The sequence below is a fragment of the Musca vetustissima genome, unplaced genomic scaffold (assembly GCF_032173495.1).
Source record: "Musca vetustissima isolate MV318-11 ecotype Yass unplaced genomic scaffold, APGP_CSIRO_Mvet_v1 utg698, whole genome shotgun sequence".
NCBI classification, from domain to species: domain Eukaryota; kingdom Metazoa; phylum Arthropoda; class Insecta; order Diptera; family Muscidae; genus Musca; species Musca vetustissima.
Genome location: NW_026885255.1, coordinates 120,418 through 142,584, shown reverse-complemented (window position 1 = coordinate 142,584; position 22,167 = coordinate 120,418). Strand labels below are relative to the sequence as shown.

Here is a 22,167-nt window from a genome sequence, read left to right as displayed (position 1 = left end):
TTAAATGTCACTGCTACATTAAGGTCATGTTACACGGTCCATTGATGCAGATGAATTTGTTGGCACACATGAAAAGAATAAATATAAAAGAATGCAAGAAGTTGCAATTATTCGAGAAAAAAACACACACAAATAGAGGAAATGATAAAGGGAATTTATTACACAAAAGCTCAATTAGGAATATAAACAAGTACCAGTTAGTGTTAATACTATTATATAATAAACACACACAATATGCATTTTAATTATTATTTGGTCTGTTCCAGTACTTTTTTTTCTTTGAAAAGTTCGGGAAAGCAAATATAGTAAATATGCCAAAATTAGTTGGCAATACTTCAAAATCAACATAACAGCCAATCAGAAGTAGGCATTCCTGTATACCATTTTTACTCAACCAAATTTCTCGAGTAAAAAGTTTTGTGGGTTGAGGATCGGGTTTCGAGTAAAAAGTTGCAAAACATGTAAAATGAGTAGAATCTTTTAAGTTCTGGAACGGAACTCTAGTTTTGAAAGCTACGATTTGTGTTGACATCGATTATTTTTGAATACATGCCTTTTTTGTTCTACGCCATGTTTTGGTCCCATAAAATTATTTTTTTAATACCCGCCATATTCTGGTCCTTGAAAAATATATTTTTGTTTCTTTAAAGCAATAGCCGCAAAAAAAAAATTTAGAATTCCTTTTGTTGTTCTCAGAAAAACATTTTTTTAGAAATTCAGGTTTTTTATTTTTTTGTATGGGCCCATCAAAATGTTTTTTTTAGAAATTTACGCTTTGTATGGGCCCCATCAAAATGTTTTTTTTTTTTTTTTTTTTTTTTTTTTTTAAATCCACGCCTTGTTTTGGTCTGCGATTTTTTTTTTAATCAATCCATTATAAGGGACCTCGAATATTTTTTTAAATCCACGCCTTGTTTTAACCTTCGAAAATTATATTTTTGAGAACAAATTTTAATCAGCTATAATCAGCGCTATTTTATAATAATTTTAGCATGGGCTATATCAATCAGAATGGCCGATGAGGTTTACTTTCTGGTTAACCTTTTAAATGAGCCTTGATTAGAACGACATCGATTAATAAATACAAAAAAAAATCGATAGTCGATCTATCATCCCTAATATCTCACTCTCGTTGTATTTACTCTTATTCTTGTTTTGTTGCTGCACGTGTTTCAATACGGCTTAGTTTCACACATTTAAAAGAAATTCAATTTAGTATTTTTTCTAAATAATCTATAAAATAAAATGCCCAGATCCAAAAGAGATAAGAAAAGTAAGTCCAATTCGCTTGTTTGGATCGTAAAATGCAGCATTAACTCCCCCGTTTTTTTCAGTTTCCCTTACCAAAACCGATCGTAAAGGTCTCGCTTGGAAGCAACAAATTATTGATGACATCCGAAGATGTGTGGAGAAATATCCAAATATTTTTGTATTTCAAGTGCAAAATATGCGCAACAATTTGCTAAAGGATCTGCGACAGGAATGGAAACAGAACTCCCGTTTCATTTTTGGTAAAAATCGCATTATGCAAATCGGTTTGGGTCGCACAAAAGCCGAGGAGGTTGAAACAGATTTGAGCAAACTGTCCCGCCGTCTGACAGGCCAAGTGGGTCTATTGTTTACGGAGAAAAGTAAAAAGGAGGTTTTGGAATGGGCGGAAAACTATTGGGCTGTGGAATATGCACGCAGTGGCTTCAAGGCAACAGAAACGGTGGTGTTACCCGAGGGACCTTTAGAAGAATTTTCACATTCCATGGAACCACATCTGAGATCTCTGGGTTTGCCAACAAAACTGCAAAAGGGTGTTGTCACGCTCTATTCAGACTATACCGTTTGCGAGGAGGGAAAAGTTTTGACACCAGAACAAGCCAGAATTCTCAAATTGATTGCCAAACCAATGGCTAAGTTCCGTTTGACAATGAAATGTTCCTGGACCAAGGCGGATGGTTTTGAATTACATGTACCCGATGATATCAACGACGATGAAGAAGATAAGGCCGACAGTGGCCAAGGTGAGGAGGTTGAAGACGACGAAGATGATGAAGCCATGGAACAGGATGATGATGAAGAGTCAGATGAAGATGATGAGGATTAGAAGAGAATACATATGTATTTATGTAGTACACACATAGTTAAGTTGAAAATATAGAATAAGTTTTATTTTTTTCATTAAAATTAAATTTATATAAAATAATGGATTGTGTGTGTGTTGGGTTTATGCTGAGGATGAAACACTGCCGCTGCCACCACCTCCACTACTGCCACTCTTTTTGGTGGATTTGTAAACAATGACATAACGTTGAGCCACGGGCAATGGTTCGGCGTAGCCATTTGAGTAGGAGGAGTCTTCAAATAATACCTCGTAATCTTCGGTGGCAGTTTGTGGTAGCCTGTGGATAATGGCCTTATAGAAGCACGTTGTTTGGGGGTACAGGGCCATAACTATGGGGACAACAAGGAAAATTAAATTGTTTAATTCTGCTAGATTGTTAAGCAAAATGTTATTGACACCTACCCACAGTATCCTTGGGAAATAGGGCATGACCATCTGTCTCCGGATTTGCCCGCATCAGTGGCAATGGTATTACCTTCCGTTTACTCAAAACATGTCGATCCTTTTGTTCTTCATCAATATCGATGACATCGTATTTATTTTGACGATGCAAAAAACTAACCACCTCTGCCAATATCCAATTTTCTTCCTCTTCCACACCTTTAACCAAAGCTGCAACATTATCTCCCACCTTGGCTATATAATTACTTTCAGCTGGTATGGCACCACACAGTGGTGGTACCTTTTCTCCAGGTTTACTAACAAATAGCGGTAGCGTCTGTGCTGATATTTGTACCATTTTCATAAGAGCTCCCCTGCGTATAGCCTCCTTATTGCCAGCATTGCGGGCCTGAATGCGACGTTCATTGCGTATGTTGCGAATTTCATGTATTTTCTCTAGCGCCTTGCGAATTGTGTCCTCCTCAACGGCAGCATCTTGCAAACAGGTCTTGTACAGACTCTTCATCTTTTGTACCGGCATTTGGCTCTGTTGAGCCCTTGTCAAGCCATTGATATTTGTTTCCGATCGCCTTCGTTCATCGTCAATTTGATGGATCAAACGTTGTATATCCTTGAGACGTTCCTGGGGGGAAAACAAACATCGCAATTGAAATGGCATTTAATCGAAAAGAAAATCACATTCTATTTCACCTGTATTTGTTGTGCTGCATTCTCTGCAGTTAAAGGCATTTTTGTAGTAAACAAAAATTAAATAATTAGGTATGTATATTTGAATAAAATTAACTCAAATTTCATGAAATTGCTTTCGAATGAAATGTTTCTTTTAATTACAATGCCGTTAGTAAAATTTGGACGGCGTGGAATTGGACGAAATAGCTTTAAAACGTAACTGATAAAGCCAGAATCAAAACAAAGATTAGTACTTGTCTTTCTAAGGTCGAAAATATTACGAATGATCTGGGATGGAGACTATAAGAGAACCGTAGTATTGTTTACAATACATACACCCAAACAGGAGCTGCAGTCAGACAACTGAGCCATACGTGTGACGGCGTTGTTATTGCGTGCTGACGTTCAACGATCAGTTGTTTACGTGTGTTTTATTTGACCTTTTAAATTGGGGGTAATTTATTTGAATAAAATTGTAAAGTTGGGAAACAAATTGGTATATTTGAGGTGGAAAAGTTTAAAATTGAATAGTATGTTTACATTGTAGCGGATTTCGTTAACCCAGTGTGTTTAAACTTTCAATTTCATTGTATAAAAAAACCCATTAAGTAGGTTAACACCGCAAAACGTTTTAATGTAAATGTAAATAATGTTTTTGTTATTATTTATATATGGGCTTAATATTGCATTTACATTGTATTGGATTTAGTGAATCTTGTGGATTTAAATTGTCAATTACAGTGCGTATTTCTGATAAATTCCCATAGAATAGATTAGCCCGAAAAAAGTTGTAATTTACATACCGTTAAGGACAGTTCGCGGATTCTTTTGAACATTCTACCCTCACCTTATCTGTTTTGGAGGAAAAGTTATGACCTCAGAACCCTACAAATGGCGACACATAATGCTATTATATTTAAAAGGAGATACGTCGCGTAGCTGGTGTAGAAATGTAAATTTACAAATGAATTTTGGTCTATTCCGTACTGCAAGATTCTACTATTTTTTACTACGATAACGAATTTTCCTTTATGATATCGAAGAAAATAGTAAAATCTAATAAATTCTTGCAGTACGGGAACAGACCACTTGTTGCGTATATTTATCTTATATTTGACAGACACAGGCAGCCATACTACCTACATACTTGCTTTTTTGTTATTCACCTCAAGTTAATCCGTATAGAAATCCCCGTATAAATAAGCTATTTGCATTTATTTTGATATCGATTGCTATGTTTTTTTTTTGCACATCGATAACTCCAATAATCGACAGTTCAATAATTACAATCACAAAGAGGGAGAGAGAAAAACCCCAAAAGATAGACCAAAAATTCCTATGACATTGAAAAAGAGTCCATTATAAAACGACAATAATAATTTTTTATAAAATTTTGTAAAAATCCAATAAAAAACAAAGAAAAATAAACTAATATCTGCAACTGGAATTGTGTGCAAAATAAGTGTAGCTGCCATAGTAAAAGAAGTGCCAAAGAACGCCAACATACGTCCACAAATGATTTTTGCCAATAAGAAATAAGGAATCCACTTTTTTCTTCTTTGATTTTTGTTGTGTTGTTTTTCTTTATTTGCAAACACAGAACAAAGCATAATGGGCAATGCAGGAAGTTCAAGTATGCACAGGGAGCGCCACAAGTCGAGTGACATCTCAACGCCAAACTCGCCTTTCAGAGAACTACCTCAACGAGGTGATGGTGTTGGTGGTAGCAGTGGCGGTGTTGGAGGAGGTGGTGGCATCGCCGCTGTAAGTGGTGGTCAGGCATTCACGTTCGATAAAAAACGTGATTCAGTATTGGCAGGTGGCTCGTCGCAAGAAGACGACGAAACAACATCCGAACCATACTATACGAAAATTGGCAAAGCCTCGAACGAACCGTCCGCCAATTCCGGCGACCCCTCCTCTGAATTAAGCTCAGCTGAAACGCGCAAACGCTCTGACAGCACAACAGAGGACACAAAGGAAGTGAGTTCACACGAAGCGATGGCAAATGCCAAAGACGACGTAAAGGATAAAGACGCTGGTACAGGTGAAAATATGGAGTCACAAGAGGATGACAAGAATCCATCGTTTATTCCAACGGTATTGCGCTGGGATGGTGGCGGTCACAATGTAATGATTTGTGGTACCTTTACCAAATGGAAACCAATACCGATGGTGCGAAGTCATGGCAATTTTGTGACAATTATTGATTTGCCCGAAGGAGATCATCATTACAAATTCTATGTGGATGGTGAATGGAAACATGATCCAAAATTGGTAAGTGTTTTTCGGTTTGTTTACATTTTGGGGAGAGAGGTGACGCATTTTCGAAGCAAAAACAACAAGAACAATAACATGTGAATTAAAAAATCAATAACAATAGAATAACAATTTGCTGGCAAGCAAATACGACGTAAATATGTTTGTATATATATATATGTACTTACATACCTATATATGTCGTCTATTGTTTATGACATGCATAGTTGTTGTGCAATAATCAATTATCATGTTGTTGTTTGGGCATTTGATTACAAATTTAAACAACAACTAAATCGAACGGAATAATAGAAGGAAAAGCAAATCGTATCAAGATCCAATCGAAGATATCATTAAAAAAAGCATGAGCAAGCATGAAAACGTATATGGGAACTACTTTAAAATCTGAACCGATTTCAACGAAACTCATTCTATAGTCAATTCTGTACGCTGTGAAAATCTTCGTGTCAATGGGAATAATATTGTTAGAAAAGACCAAACTATATATTTTATTTTTTATATTTTCAGAAAAGCGTAGAAAATGATTCTGGCGAAACAACAAATTTAGTCTCCGTTCGCCAATCGGATTTTGAAGTATTTCAAGCATTAGCCAAAGATAGTGAGAATGCCGTTAATAATGCCGACAAAGAGTATTCACAAGATGTGCCACAAACTAAGCCTTGGGAAAAGGTGTCGGGTCCACCAATATTGCCGCCACATCTATTACAGGTTATCTTGAACAAAGATACACCATTGTCGGTATGTTTTTAAATACAATTATTTATCTGATATTGATTTAATGAAACATATAAAATTTTTTATTCTCTTTTGTTACAGTGTGAGCCTACCTTGTTGCCTGAACCAAATCACGTTATGTTAAATCATTTGTATGCCCTATCGATTAAGGATGGTGTTATGGTACTCAGTGCCACACACCGCTATCGCAAGAAATATGTTACCACTCTGCTTTATAAACCCATTTAAAAATATATGATGTATTAATAGGGGTCCTATTACGTTACGTTATGCTATGCTATCTATCTATATATCTATTCATAGATGATGTTAATTTTTTTTTAATATTTATATACACAAATTAAATTGAAAAGAAAACCTACATGTTGTATACACAAAAGCTAATGCTATTATAATTTTGCTAATTTTGTGCAAAAAATGAACGTTATATGGGCATCAAATGTTATAATTTTATTTTTTAACCATTTAGTTTTTATCTTAACTTAAAACAAATTTCGATGTACTCCGACATATATACCTAACAAAAAATACATGAAAAATAAAACAATAAAAACAATTAAAAAAAATAAAAATTATTTCATTGTAAAAAATAAATTTTAAAAAATAATTTCTACCAGAAGATCGAATGATTCTGGAAAAATCTATGCACGGCTGTTTCTGGAAAAATAAGGGACAGAATAAAAAATATATTTTTGCAAAAATAATAAATCTACGTATTGTGGATAGTTGAAAGAAAATATTAAAAAAATCAAGTTTTGTGGATACTTGAAAATAATAGTTTTTAAAAAATCCACACCTTGTCGATATTTGAAAAAATATTATTAATCATTTTAAAATCAAACCCTTATAGTTTCATATTTTTTTTTTAGCTTTTAAAAGAAACACCACTTTTTTAGATTTGATTTATTTAAATTTTCTAATTTATTTAATTTTTTATAGTTAACTTGTTGTTAAATACATTATTTATTGTTGTTGTCGTTATGTTTTGTTTGATATTATTATTGTTGTTGTTATATTTTTTATTATTTGTTGTATAATATAAATGTTTAACTTCGTTTTTATTTTGGATTTTGGATTAATATTGCTTTGTTTTTAAAATTCAAATTTATATTAGCAAAAAATGTTTGGTATTCGTTTTCGTCGTTTGTTTAAAATACTGAGTTGTCTTTTTATTTTTATTTTTGGTTTTGGATTTTTTTTCTATTTATTAATATATCTTTTATTTGGTTTTATATGTTTAAAGCCTTTTTTAGATCACAAATTATGTGTTGTTGTAATAGATAGTAGATATGTGCTTAAATGAATTACTACAAAACTAATTTGATAAATTTTCTGATTGTTTTTTTTTTTTTTTTGGTTTTTGTCATCTAAAGGTATGGAATTTGTTGTTATTATTTTTTATAGTTTTGTTAAAAGATTATTTGTTTTTTTATTTATGCTTGAACAAGTTCCGTATATTTTTAATTTTAGCTGAACACACTAGCCAACAGAATTTCTTAATTAAATAATAATTTTATTAAATTAAATTCGAAATTTTCGTTAAGACTTTTTGAGGATAAGTTGAGAAAGAAAAATTCTTGATAAAAGTAAAGTTTACCCATTTTTTATGTCCTTGATACACTCAAAGTTAACCATTAGTGACCAATTCCGAAGATACAGCCTGTCGGTCCACTTCCTCGACATTCAAATATGACATTTTGTTGGTCTTTTTATACCATTTCTGAGTTGGAGTCAAAATTTTTCCTGAAGACATAATTTTAGAGTAGAAGTGTTAATGAAAAAAATATTCTAAATCGATATTCGCAATAGGTCATCGTATAAAGAAAATCGGTAGATACTATAGAAAATCTTAGAAAAATAAGTTTTATTTAAGGTATACTAATAAAAAACATTCTTTGAGTTGTTTTTTACATTTCGAAGTTAATGTGAATTTTTGTTCCGGAAGAAATCATTTTAGAGTAGTGATATAAGGGAAGTAAATATTCTACATAAACCACCAATGAAAACTTCGGAATAAGTGAATTCGGAAAATGTCATAGAAATAGATGAATTCCCAGTTATAATGGGATCATCTAAATATATAAGCACATTTTTCCGGGGTAATTCGTTAACTTTTTTTGAATTTGATTCCAATTCTCCCTAAGAACTTAATTTTAGAATGGAACTGTTAATGAAGAAAATATTCTACATCGAATTTTAGCATAAGTCACCGAACAATGCAAATCGCTAGATATTAGAGATATATATGAAATAGCTGCTACAATGAGGCCCTTAAAAATTTGAAGATATACATATTGGGTCATTTTGTATTTTCTAAGTTTTGGGCCAAATTCGCCTTAAAAAATTATTTTATGGTAGTGATGAAAGGAAGAAATTATTCTACATAAAATTTCAAAAACAACCTGCAAACAAAGGAAATCGGCAGATATAGAAATCTATGAAAATACTGTCACAAACTGAATTAAATGTAAAGAGAGGCGTTTTTGGTTTATTTGGCATCTTTTGTAAGTTTGAGTGAAATTCTCACTGAGAACTTAATTTTAGGATGGTACTGTTAATGAAGAAAATATTCTACATCAAATTTCGCTATAGGTTACCGGGTAAATAATATACCTAGATATTACCGATGCCTCTAAAAAATCAGTTACAATGTAGACATTTAAATATAAACACATTTTTTTAGTCATTTTGTACCTTTTCTAAGTTTGAGTTAAATTCTCCCTGAGAACTTAATTTTGGGATAGAACAGTTAATGAAGAAAATATTCTTCGTCGAATTTCACTATAAGTCAACGAACAGAACAAATCCCCAAATATTATAGATAACTCTAGACAATCAATTACAATTTGGGCACTTAAATAAAAAAATATATTTGTTGGGTCATTTTGGTAATTGTTGAACCCAGGATAAATCCTTTACAAAATTCAGAATAAGTGTCAGTAGTTTGAATTCGCAACATTTTAAATAAATTACAAAAAAAGCAATCTTTAATTCAAATTAATATTTTTAAAAACTGTTTATAGATTAACTATGCCTAAAAGACATTAGACTAGTGGACGGGATGAAATCAAGTCAGATCCCATAGTAATTGACAAAAATAATTGATATTGGAATGTGTTTCATTAGAGTATACTAACAAATATATATAATTAAAACCATGATAGGCTAGTGTTTGTTTTTTCATCTTAGCTTATGGCAATAGGTTTTGTTTTTATTATTAATTATTGTATTAGAACAAGATAATGGATATGCCAATATTACTATTGAATGCTATTAAGACTATAACTACAAATAGATGTGTGTGTATGTTAAAAAAAATTCAAGCATGGAATAAAACAGATTTAAAAGGAACAATATTTTTTCTTGTCATGTCTTCGATGTTGCAGTGAAATGTGTATTGCATTGTTTGGTATAATTTTTTTGTTTTGATTCTTGGTTACTAATTACAATAATTTTTAGAACTTCGTCTACTGTGTTTATTATTATTCTAATATTCGTTATTTTTTAAAGCACTAACAAATTAAATATGTCAACAAAAAAGAAGAAAAAAGCCGAAGTAGCTTTGCCTCATTTTAAAACTAAATATCTTTCTTCATCAACTCTTCCAGCTGTTCACTGTTCAAAAACGACGAAGACAATTTCATGGCCATTTTTTGTTCTTGCTTATCACCCGCAACCACTGGTAATGTGGCCACTTCATCTGCATCTTTATCCTTTGGCCACAACTCTTTGCCTACTTTATAATTTTCATACATATCTTCGGTGACATTTTGAAATTCCTGACGTTTGTCGCATAAAGCTTTTGAGAAAAATTCCGCAAATAAACGACTCATAAATTGTTCCTTAACCGATGGCCACCAGCCCTCAAGAAAACCAATGTGACCGCCTCGGGCCGTAATAACAATTGCAACATGTGAACATTCTTCGGCAGCCTTAATGGGTATGGCGTCAAGCGGTTGGAATGGATCATCGGCTGCACTGAGGCACAAGGTAGGCACCGTAATTTTGTGTAATTTATCGTGCAGCGTTGCGTCTGTATAATAATCATCAACATGGGCATAACCAAATTGTTTGGATGTAAATAAGGCATCGAATTCCTTGATGGTTTTACACTAAAAAAGGATGAAGATTAAATCCGAAACAAAAAAATTTAGTTTAACTACAAATACAAACCATTAAAATTTTATCCATATCTATGTCATCGCACATTTTGAAAATTTCACAGCTTTTCAATGTATTACAAAGGCTATTTGTCAAATGCCGTCCGAGCAGATTATTTAATATGGGCTTTTCTATGCTTTTTGTTCCTGAAATTAGAACAAAAAATTAAATCAAAATAAGGACCTGGTGGAAAAAAAAGAAGAATAAGTATAATCTAGGGGATTCATGACCTCCTCCTTGGGTTAATGATTATAGATACTGTCGAAATCGTTTATAACGACGTTCAATGGACAGGCAAAATTATTCGCTATAAAGGCACAACTTTTTTTTGGGAATTTGTTGATACCAAATCGGTGTCGTCATGCACGATTTCGACTATTCGATATTTTTTTGGGAAAATTCCTACTTGCATATTAGAATTTTCGAATGGCGCGATGCACCCTTTAACTAGAAAATAAATTGTCTTTCATAACATACCCTTGTGAACATCCCAAGGCACTGATATTATATTTGCTGCACCCAAATATGTACGAGCTTCCTCACTTTTGCGTACCAGATAATTACCTGAAAATAAACACATTTGTATTATCTGTCATTTATTACATATTCAATTCTAACTTACCCAATATCAAACCACCCATAGATATACCCGTAGCACCCAACTTATCTTTGGGTACATTTTTGCCCACATGCCGCACCACCTCTGACAAATCTTCACAATTTGAGGCACAATACAGACGTGGAGTTTTCAGCTCAATGCCTCCTAGGCCACGATTATTAAACACGACAACACGTAAACTAACTTGATTTGCGGCTAAAACTAAACACTTAATATATTCGGCTTGAGATTCGCCTGTTAAACCAGGCAATATAATAACACATGGACTGTCATCGGCGCAGCCATCTTCCATCCAATCTAATGCTACTTCGCCGCCATCGGTCAGCCTTAAAATTTCTCTGTAAGAAGAATGGGGATATTAATGTATCATTTTCATTGTCAATTCAATTTTTGTGAGTTTGTCATGCCCACCTTCGATAGTTAATATTTGGTAATATTTGAGATCTAATAATACTGGCAAATACAGTTTGGGCACGACTTTCAAAACACCAAAATGTCGGCCAATATTTCATTTCCAATGTTGGTATGTAACGGTATAAAAACGTCTTAAAAGGTCCATCGGAACAGGCTAAAATTGGACGCTATAAAGGGAGATTATTTGTTATTTGTGTTTAAACATTTTTAATTTGTTTAACATTTAAATGCATTTTGTATTTAAAAAAATGTTTAAATTGTTTTAGACAATTGATTTTATTGATTATTGCTGTTATTATTATTCTACTTGTTTTATTGTCTGCTATTGTTTGATCTTGTTCTCTTTTGAACTTTAAAATGCTAACGGAAAAATATGATATTCTCTTGAGGTCAAATGTTTTCAAGAGAGAGAGAGTGAGAGAGTGACACTGCAGGTAGTGCAGGCTCGGGCAGACAATAACAAATTTGCGTTGCGTTGTCGATGTGTCAGTGGGTTTTCAGTTGTTTCAATTAAATGTGCATGAGAGTATGCTTTTATTTACTTTGGCGAGAGAGCACGCGTGCAGGGTTTTGCCTGATGTGGGTGTTATGATTACACAAATCAACTGAAGAGAATAATAATAACATCAGTGAATAATGGGAAAATAAAGACGATTTTTGTTTGCGGGATTTAATTAATCGAGAAAACTTTTAGTTAATGTTTATTTTTGTTTTAACAACAACAAAAAATGTAAAGAGAAAACATCAACGCATCAACAACGGTATGCAAATAATATGCCCATCTTTGCTGTCAGTTAATCAATGAAGCAAAGAGAAGAGTTAACAACCGTAATATAAATATAGGGTTCTATAGAATGAAATTAAGCATCTAACATTTTTTAATTAACAATTAAAAATAAAATAGTGTTATTATATTTAGTACTCACCTTAACTACTTGTATTAAATAATAAACTACATATCCTAATATTGCAAATGCCCATAAATGTAGACGTGGTATGTTTGTTAAATATATAACAACAGAGTATAACATTTTGTCGTTTGTTTATGTGTTTTTTCTTTAATATATATTTTGTTTAGTTATTTTTTCGAATAGCAAATTTCCACATAAAAAGTTGAACTTTTCTCTAATACTGTTGCATATAATGTTTTGATTATCTGAAATTGGAAATAAGATAAAAAAATTATATCGTATTTAGTTATCAATAGGAAGCATTTTAATTATGGTATACAATAATTACAAAAACAGTTTTATCTTATTAAGTGATATTGTTGACCGCCTATCACGTATTATATCTACCTACATACATACATGTACATAATAAATTCATTAGCTTTGCAATTTGTTTTTGTAATTGATGATAAACAAAATATGTTATTTTGGAAAATGTATAAAACTATTTTCTATTTGGAATCGAAAATCTAATCAATCAAATGCGATAAATTGCTTTCACAAGTGTTTTTTCTTCTTCGTAGATTACATATTATATATTTACATAAGTACAAAAAAATTAAATTGTCATATGTTTACATTTTGTATATAATTTTACAATTGTAAGCCAGCAAGTTGTGTCTTGCGTTGTTATTTTTTATTTTTGTGCCATTGAGGAATACAATTCCATCAACCTTTTAGATCGGTCATATATTCTAAGTTATAAGAATAAAGTAGATATTTTTAGGTATAAAATAATATAGAAAGGAATTCTGTGATATTTCAGTAATAAATTTACTAAGGCTATTGGTCACCAACCAAAACAGTTCATAGAATGTTGAAATTTTAAATCAACATTATTACATACAAATAAATCTCTGAACAACCATCAACAATTTTATAATTTTTTAAGAATTTTGGACCCACCCAATTAAAAAAAAAACATTTGTCTTCCCTCCTACATAAAGATCCTATGATGATTTTATTTAAAATTAACAGGTATTTCCCAAAAAAGGATTCATTCATGGGATATTTGTAAAAGTCATATGTTGGGCGCCAATTTCAATGAAGTTCCCATTCATTGGATGCCAAAATTAAAGTATAATCACACTTAAATGCCTTGAAAAAACAGTAAAATCTTCAACTAAAATATAAAGTTTCCATTTTGGGCGCCTGTCTTCCCTATTGTACGTTGGGCGCCCTGAAATCCCTTGATGATATTACATTATTTGAAAAAATAATTACGAATTTTCCAAACCCTTATTTATGTACTTTATTGTATATTTATGCAATTCACACGTTGGGCGCGATTTTATTATTTTATTTTTTTAACGAATATCTCTCCGTCTGCATGTTAGGCGTCATGTACGATGATAGGGACATTATTTTAAATGAAAAAATTTAATTCATTGAATAGTTCTAAGTTTGTATTTCAGAAAATAATTTAACCAGAATCAGCATGTTGGGCGCCATGAAATCCTATGATTTTAGTATCATCACTATTTAAATTGAATATAAATTTTTAAAACACTTATTTATGTATTTTATACAATTTACATGTTGGGCGTCGATTTTAAAAATTTTTGTTTAAAAAAAAATATCTCTCCTGCTGCATGTTAGGCGCCATGTACGATGACATGAACATTATTATAAAAAATACTGATTTATGTAATCATGGAAATGTTAATGTTGGGCGCCACTTTGGTAAATTTTTGTATTTCAGAAAATAATTAAAGCAGAATCTGCTGCATATTGGACGTCATGTAATCCTATGATGATACTAACATAATTGTATATGTATTCGATACAATTTACATGTTGGGCGCCATTTTCATATTTTTGTTTTTCTAAAGAAATATCTCTCGTGCTACATGTTAGGCGTCATGTACAATGACATGGACATTATTTTAAATAAAAATATTCAAAATACTGAATTGGGTAATCATGGAAATGTCAATGTTGGGCGCCAATTTGGCATTTTTAGTATTTCAGAAAATTATTAAAGCAGAATCTGCATTATTTAAAATGTACAGCAATTTCCGCTGCTCCTCCACTATGGAAAGACGATCAATGCAACCTATTTACTCTATTTTCGTATGTAGTAAAAATGTCAAAAATATTTGGTTACTATTTTTATTCGGCCACAATTAACTACCAGAAAATGAGAACACTTTTCAGTCACTTAAATTTTGTTTAACCTTTTTTTTCTTCTTTAAGGTTTACTGGAAGTCATACTAGCTCATGCGTAAAAACTAGTCACAAAAGCAGTAATATTTGAAACCACCTATCTACAGTCTCACGTAATAAACGCAGACAATTACGTTCTATCATTTTTTTGGGAGTCTAAAGTCCATTTAACAAATGTCTTCTTTTTTCATAACTCCAAAATATTAGTCATAGCTAAATAGTGATAGTAATTTATCTGGCCATCAACACTAGAATAGTCCATCAGACAGGGTTCATTAAATCGTATATATGTCTGTCTGTATATATGTAGACAGCTAGATGAGTTGTGTTTTTTCTTGTTATCTCTTGCTTTACAATCAAGCAAAATAAATACAACTTGTCTGTAATACTGACCATTTTGAATACCAAAGTTCGAAGTCTACACTGAATGTGAAAACTTGATTCAAGACAAAATGAAATTTATTATTTCACTTAAATATATACACACATATATATATATATATATATATATATTATAACGTAATTAATACCTAGAAATTATTATCTCATCTAATGTCTCATCAAATGAATTCGTTCACATTATTCTGAGACAATTTCTGTTAGCTTGTTGTTGTATCATCAAAGTTTAAATAACTAAAAAGTTGCCTATTTTGAATTGAATACTGCATACATTAATAAACAATCTACAATCAAAATGTATCATCAATTATCAGATAACTGGATTTACATTAATTTGAAAAAAAATTATTAAAATCTAAAAAACGTCCAGAAAATAAATAATGAGCGGAAATTATGTCTGCTTTAAAATCGAATCGATTTGTAAATCCCAACTGTTTAGACTAGAATATCCAATTGCCAGTCAGCTGATATTTGACTATGCAAATATACACATGAGAAAGGGTGCAATTTTTGGTACTTTTAAAAAACGTAATCGTTTATTTGGGCGCAAAAAAAGTGTTGTATTTGAAATTATTGCAATACTGCCAAATTTCGATATTTCGGGCAGTTTGAGGACATTTATGAACAAAATTGCTCTAATTTGCCATTATGAATTCTGATTGGTTACAAAATATCCGCACTACAATTATCGATTTTGACTCAAGTTTAGGGCTAGTCCTCATATAAGGTATACCGAAAAATTCAGTATTTTGAGCACATTTTTTCACTTAAAAACCAATATTTAATTTTTCGATAAAAATATTTATTTTATTTAAATTTAAAATTCGCTTATGAAAATTCATTCATTATTAAATTATTTTCGAAATTCGTAATTTTTTCTATATAAAACATTCCGTTTTTTCATTTTTTTTTTTTAATTTGCCTCTCTATAAACATTCCGATTTTTTTCTATAGTAAAATTCTAGTTTCTTCTATATTTTTTTAAAATAAATTTAGATTTTTCTATAATTTTTCTCTATAATTGAACTAACTAACCCTCCAATCCCTGAGGTATATGTAAATATTAGCAAAATTATTTATCAAATAAGCAATTAAATAGAAATTAAGGTGTTTTTTACTTGTCTTCAGGACACAGCAGGACAATAAATAATTTAAAATGTACACACTCGGTATATATTATACGACTATCATCATATTGAGGAGTTACAAACGATATGACATACTTTTTGAAACTTCACCACTCTCCATTCACCCTGACGTTGAGGGGTAGGAACAAAAAAACAAACAAATTATTTGACAGACCATTTGGCAGACATTAGTGGACAAGTTGCCCTATATTGTCTCGTTTTTTTTTTAATTACATTACAAACAACACTCAATGCCATTGGCACAAACATGCACACCAATAGTCATTTACTAACTCAAAATGGAAAACAAAGATTTAAATCATATTTCCCACAAAAAAAAAATGTAGGGGTAAAAAATATATGCTCACGTGGAAACGGTTAATATAATCTAATTTAAACGTACATATATACAAATGTATATGACGTTTGGTCAAATGACAATTTTACTCACAAAACACACATACATATATATTTATTTGAATAGGTTTAGTTTATTTTTCTTTGAATTATATACATTATAATGACTAAAGTTTATTTTTTTATTTTTCTGGCTACTTCAACTTCCTTTTTCTTCTTCATACACACACATACGTTCTCACTTACGCACACTCTTGGAAACACACTCACACACATTTAACAAATTTCAGTTTCATTTCATTGTTTTTTTACTTTGATTTATGAGACCTACATTTAGGCTAGTAACAAACCATATAACATAAAAGAAACACTGCATACTTTTGGGGGCTATTTAAATGCTATAACAGGGGAAAAGCGAAGCTACCAACATATGAATACTAAGTAGTAGTAGTCGCTTTTTCCATCTTCTTCTTCTTCTTTTATGTCCATAACAACCAAAAAATTACATTATTTAACACTCACAGAACTTTATAGTATATTTTCGTTTCTAAAATTTGCACATGGATGTAGGTAGGTAGCTACTTATTTTTATATACAAAGTCTTATCTAAAATCACACAGTTTTTCCCATTAATAGTTGTTTGTAAAAGAAAAAACTGTCTTCTTTTATTCGTTTCATACCCGAAATTGCGTGACATCAAAAACTTTTTGAAGTAGTAGTTTAAGGTAACGTCGTGTTGAAAATTTGCTACTCCTCCTCCAGTAATGCGTTATTCTGACAGTGGGAATTGTTTTTTCTTTTTGTCGTCTTCTTTAATTACACAATTTGTTACATAATTTTTGTTTCAATTTTTATTAATCACTTTTCTTCGATTTGCCAAAAATTCAACGATTTTACAATGATTTCCAAAGGGCAAAACCATTTAATTGCCTGCAATTCATATGCACATTCACAAATAACAGCATGCAGAATAAGAAGAAGAGTAGTACTTTTGACAATCAGACAAGGTAAATAGTATTCTTATTTGAAATCCAATTGGAAAAAAGGTTTCTCTATGTAATTCTTATTATTTTATCGTTGTTTTGTTTCCTCGTTTTTTTTTTGCGTTGGCAAGTGGTGTTCGGTTCCAATGGACTTTAATAACTGAATAAAAATGTTACCTTTATTTTTTATTTTCCTTAACAGAACACAGCAAATTTGAAGAGCATGTCGTTGTCAGGTATTTGTTTTTTGCTTTGCTTTTTCCTGTTACTCTCTTTTGTTTGGCAAAACACTCGTACACGCACACATACACCCACTTTTTACAACCGGCATTTGTGTTAAGCTCTCACATCTGGCCCCAAACATATTCCTACATAAATATCCCTTGTTCCGCATACATAAATCTCCACGTTCTCCCTTTATCTCTCTTTTAGACACTCTTTGGCAACTCACGTGCTAGGCTTTGGCACGTTTTCGTTATTTTTCAATGCCATAAACAATTTTTATTGCATACTTCATAAAAAAGAGAAATACAGCGTGAGAGAGGCAAATAATTCTTAGCTCTGTGGTTTCGAGAATAATCAGTCGTTTTTTTTGTTTCTTAAATGGGGGAAGGAAATATAAATAGCAACACTAGTTTACAAAATATGACATCATTATATGATCATCAAATTACAGTGTTGCTGTGTTGAATTGTTTTCCATTAGAAAAATGTAATGGCATAGTTATAATTATGCCATGAACAAATATATTAAATTTGTTTCTATAAAAAAACATTGCATTTTTTTCTTGCTAGAGAAAAATAATGATATTTTTTTTCAAAAAATAATTGATTTTTTCTAAAATACATATTAGATAATTTTTTCCTATAGACAAAAAACAATAGAAATCTTATTACTCAATTTCAGGATTCCAGTTCTATCGGTTAGCTTTTAATTCAAACCGTACCAAATTTAGTGCCATTTAGTACACATTGGTACGAACTTCCAAATTTTTCTACAAAGCCAAATCTTACACCCCAACAAATTTAAAGATTCCAGCTCTATCGGTTCACCCAAATACATATTTGGTACCATTTAGTACGAATTTCCAAAATTTTCTACATAGCTCACAACTACATACCAACAAAGATCGTAACTCCAAATTGCAGGATTCCAGCTCTATCAGTTCACACAAAATTCAAATTGTACCAAATTTAGAACAATTTATCCTACACTCTAACAGTAACCTTATTTCCAAATTTCAAGGTTTCCAGCTCAATTGGTTCACTTAAAAGTTAAATTGTACCAAATTTAGTACACATTAGTAAGAATTTCCAAAACTTTCCACAAAGCCCAATCCTACACCCCAAAAGTGATCCGAACGTCAAATTTCAAAATTCCTGCTCAATCGGTTCACTCAAACCCCGCATTTGGTACCATTTAGTACAAATTTCCAGAACTTCATCGCATCGGTTCACCCAAGATTTAAATTGTACAAAATTTAGTTCACATTAGTAGGAATTTCCAAAATTTCCTAAATAGCTCAATTCTACCCCAACAATGATCCTAACTCCAAATGTCCAGCTCTATCGGTTCACCCAGGACATTCTATTGATCTTAATGTAGAAATGTTGTATATCTTGCCTTGTTGCAGCTCATCATACAAATTGATGTATGTCTATGAAAACATCATACTGCCATGCAGCAAACATGTCATTATATTCAGTCATCCGACATATGTACATAACTTCTTTTTTTTTGTTATTGAAAACAAACTGTATTATGCATCTATTGTGTGTATTCAATTTCTTGTGATAACTCTTTTGTAATTCAGGTAAAAATCTCAAGTCAGTGTCAAATGCCCTAAATTTCTTGGTAAATAAGAACAGCTGCAGAAACGCTTGTTAGACGAACAATGACCTTTAAATGCATAACAGGCCATCCATGTATACCCAGAATATTCTGGAAATATGTTATGTATACATATTGCACCACTACAGAGATGGTGATTCATCAAATTTCAAACCCGAAACTAAAATTCTTAAATTCCCCTAAAAAATAAAGACATAATTTCGACTTTTGTGCTAATATTTATATTTAGGTACGTTTTCAGTTTGTTTCTTATATATTAATAAATTTTGATAAAATCATTTTTAAGAAGTAAATAATATGTATAAATTTAATAAAAAATGTTGTAGATATGTACAAGTTGCAATTATTTCCATTAATGGTGGTAAACTATGTTTGATATGAATGCCTTTTTTGTTTTATAAAAAATGTATAATTTAACGGGTTTACCTTTAGTCAAGTGGTGGGGTGGGTTCATAATCAAACAAAATACAGATTTGTAATGCAATTTTGAAATGGAAACAGACTGGAAAGAATGCTTAGTTTTCTATCAATGTTTCTCTACTGCTTTCTAAAAAGTATCGATATGGTGAAGTTGCTTTAAGATCAATATATAATAAAATGGGTAAAATGAAGATAAAAATTTGTCCACAAAAAATATTGGTCCGTGGGCCATATTTTTGATGAATTAATAATGATGGATGATGTTTTCTTACAAACTAATTTAGATTTAGAATACACAAATACAGATATTTATATATATAGGACAAATTATGAAAAAATAAAGCTTAATTATACTACAAGAAAGGTTAAGTGAGATTGGGGCATGGTGTCACAAAATAAATTGCTGCTTTAGAAATCAGCATCCAATGTGAAAACATTGTCCAAACGATTGGCTGTCACACCCCATTTTTGATATTCACCTACTTTGCGTTCAAAGAAATTTGTTTTGCCATCCAGGGAAATCATTTCCATGAATGGGAAGGGATTCTTGGTATTGTAGATTTTGCCAACATCCAATTCAACCAGCAGACGATCGGCCACAAATTCAATGTATTCCGACATTAGTTCACAGTTCATGCCAATCAAGTTGCAGGGCAATGCTTCTGTCAGGAATTCTTGTTCAATTTTAACAGCCTCTCTGATGATTTCAATGATACGCTCGCGGCTGGGTTTCTGTACCAGATATTTGAACATTAAGACAGCAAAATCACAATGCAAACCTTCGTCACGGGAAATCAGTTCATTGGAGAATGTCAAGCCGGGCATAAGCCCACGCTTCTTAAGCCAAAAGATGGAGGCAAAACTGCCACTGAAAAAAATGCCCTCAACGGCGGCAAAGGCGATGACACGTTCACCGAAGTTGGCCGATTCTGATGAAATCCATGATAGGGCCCAGTCTGCCTTCTTCTTGACAGCTGGCATTGTTTCAATGGCATTGAATAGATATTCACGTTGATCGCGTTCCTTGATGTATGTGTCGATGAGGATGCTATACATTTCCGAGTGAACGTTTTCCATGGCTATCTGGAAGCCATAGAAGCAACGGGCCTCAGTCACTTGGACCTCCTGTGAGAAACGTTCAACCAAATTTTCGTTAACAATGCCATCGGAGGCGGCGAAAAAGGCCAGAACATGGGAAATGAAAAAGCGTTCATTGTCTGTTAGTTTTTCCCAATCGGTTAAATCTTTGGAGAGGTCAACTTCTTCCACGGTCCAAAATGAAGCTTCAGCCTGTAAATAATGAAGAAGAATTGAAATTAGTACACAGGGAAAATATATGAAATATTGAATTAAAAAAAAAATCAAAACTATTTGATTTGCTAGAATTGTTTCTAGATCATCCCCACAAAAGAGGTTAATAATTATAACAACAACAATAAAAGAGAAATTATTTGTTTAGTCATTCACAAAACAAATACCCATTATCATCAAAAACAAAAACTGGTTGTGTTGGTACCAAAAAAGGCGCCAACTTCAAGAATTATGGAGGGAAAACATTAGATACGACGATTGCAATGTTTATGTATTTATACCCCCACCACATAGTCAATGTCGAAATTCCCGCGCTTTTCCACAATTCTGTGGAAACTACGTCATACACAAATAAACATATGGTAAATCGCCATAAACTACCTGATATGCACGCAGCAATCTCGCTCGCTATCTTCCGATCATGTTACGGGGTTTTCAAAGAAATCAACAAACAAAACTCCTTTCTTACCTTTTTGTACATCTGCCAAATATCCAAATATTGTATTGGGAATATAACAAAACGTTTGGGATTTTCCTTTAGCAGGGGTTCAATAGATGGATCAAAGGGAACAGCAGGTCGGTTGGCCAAAGACGTGCCAGCAACATTGCTTGTAGTAGTGGTATTTGTTGTTGCTTCCTTGTTGGGTACGGGTTCATCAGTACCAATGGACATTTTACGTACATTATTAACATTCTCGGCAAGAATTTTACGTGGACTCTAGAAGAAACAAAAACAGAAAAAAAATACATTTAATTATTTTTATTTACTTTAAGCACATTATCGCCTAGCATGACAATAGCAGCGCAGCATACACAAACTTACCTTCAAACCAAATTTATCCATGTTTTCAATATTTTCTTTACCAGCAGCAAAAGCAGACGACATGTTACAAGTATTTAATATTTTATAGTTAATTACAAAATGCTTACAGTTCAAGCTACAAAGTCAGAATGACGAAAGACGCCCGATCAGTACTATAAAGTGGCGGAAAAGTGAATGCACCTTTTTACGTTGTTTTGGCGGGAGTAATTTTCGATAAATCGACGACAACGATTATTTTGCGTTGTTTTTTTCTGTTTGGCATAGCCGCAAGGACAACAACAACAAATGACAAATAGTTGTAGGTAGTTTTAATACAGTTCACATGTTGTGCATTGTGACACATGCCGGCACAGTTATCGAGTACTCATCAATTGGGTGGGTAGTAGT

At 32.1% G+C, this 22,167-nt stretch overlaps 5 protein-coding genes across 5 annotated transcripts; 2 read left to right on the top strand and 3 right to left on the bottom strand.

Annotated features, from left to right (window-relative positions):
• The first annotated feature begins 1,218 nt into the window (after nucleotides 1–1,218).
• On the top strand, nucleotides 1,219–2,095 carry LOC133332393 (mRNA turnover protein 4 homolog). Its single transcript, XM_061540794.1, has 2 exons — nucleotides 1,219–1,273; nucleotides 1,335–2,095. The coding sequence occupies exons 1-2, from the start codon at nucleotides 1,246–1,248 to the stop codon at nucleotides 2,093–2,095; spliced, it is 789 nt and encodes a 262-aa protein (XP_061396778.1). The 5' UTR covers nucleotides 1,219–1,245.
• A 120-nt stretch (nucleotides 2,096–2,215) lies between these two features.
• LOC133332433 (SAGA-associated factor 29) lies at nucleotides 2,216–3,244 on the bottom strand. Its single transcript, XM_061540836.1, has 3 exons — nucleotides 3,206–3,244; nucleotides 2,516–3,137; nucleotides 2,216–2,442 (listed from the first exon to the last, which is right to left on the bottom strand). The coding sequence occupies exons 1-3, from the start codon at nucleotides 3,242–3,244 to the stop codon at nucleotides 2,216–2,218; spliced, it is 888 nt and encodes a 295-aa protein (XP_061396820.1).
• A 1,546-nt stretch (nucleotides 3,245–4,790) lies between these two features.
• LOC133332406 (5'-AMP-activated protein kinase subunit beta-1) lies at nucleotides 4,791–6,427 on the top strand. Its single transcript, XM_061540807.1, has 3 exons — nucleotides 4,791–5,461; nucleotides 5,972–6,202; nucleotides 6,281–6,427. The coding sequence occupies exons 1-3, from the start codon at nucleotides 4,796–4,798 to the stop codon at nucleotides 6,425–6,427; spliced, it is 1,044 nt and encodes a 347-aa protein (XP_061396791.1). The 5' UTR covers nucleotides 4,791–4,795.
• Nucleotides 6,428–9,777: 3,350 nt separating this feature from the next.
• LOC133332432 (phospholipase ABHD3) lies at nucleotides 9,778–12,449 on the bottom strand. The gene is made up of 6 exons (XM_061540835.1): nucleotides 12,320–12,449; nucleotides 11,391–11,560; nucleotides 10,983–11,317; nucleotides 10,838–10,924; nucleotides 10,373–10,506; nucleotides 9,778–10,311 (listed from the first exon to the last, which is right to left on the bottom strand). The coding sequence occupies exons 1-6, from the start codon at nucleotides 12,422–12,424 to the stop codon at nucleotides 9,778–9,780; spliced, it is 1,365 nt and encodes a 454-aa protein (XP_061396819.1). The 5' UTR covers nucleotides 12,425–12,449.
• A 7,567-nt stretch (nucleotides 12,450–20,016) lies between these two features.
• Nucleotides 20,017–21,843, bottom strand: LOC133332431 (ribonucleoside-diphosphate reductase subunit M2). Its single transcript, XM_061540834.1, has 3 exons — nucleotides 21,781–21,843; nucleotides 21,427–21,675; nucleotides 20,017–20,936 (listed from the first exon to the last, which is right to left on the bottom strand). The coding sequence occupies exons 1-3, from the start codon at nucleotides 21,841–21,843 to the stop codon at nucleotides 20,055–20,057; spliced, it is 1,194 nt and encodes a 397-aa protein (XP_061396818.1). The 3' UTR covers nucleotides 20,017–20,054.
• Between the last annotated feature and the right edge of the window lie 324 nt (nucleotides 21,844–22,167).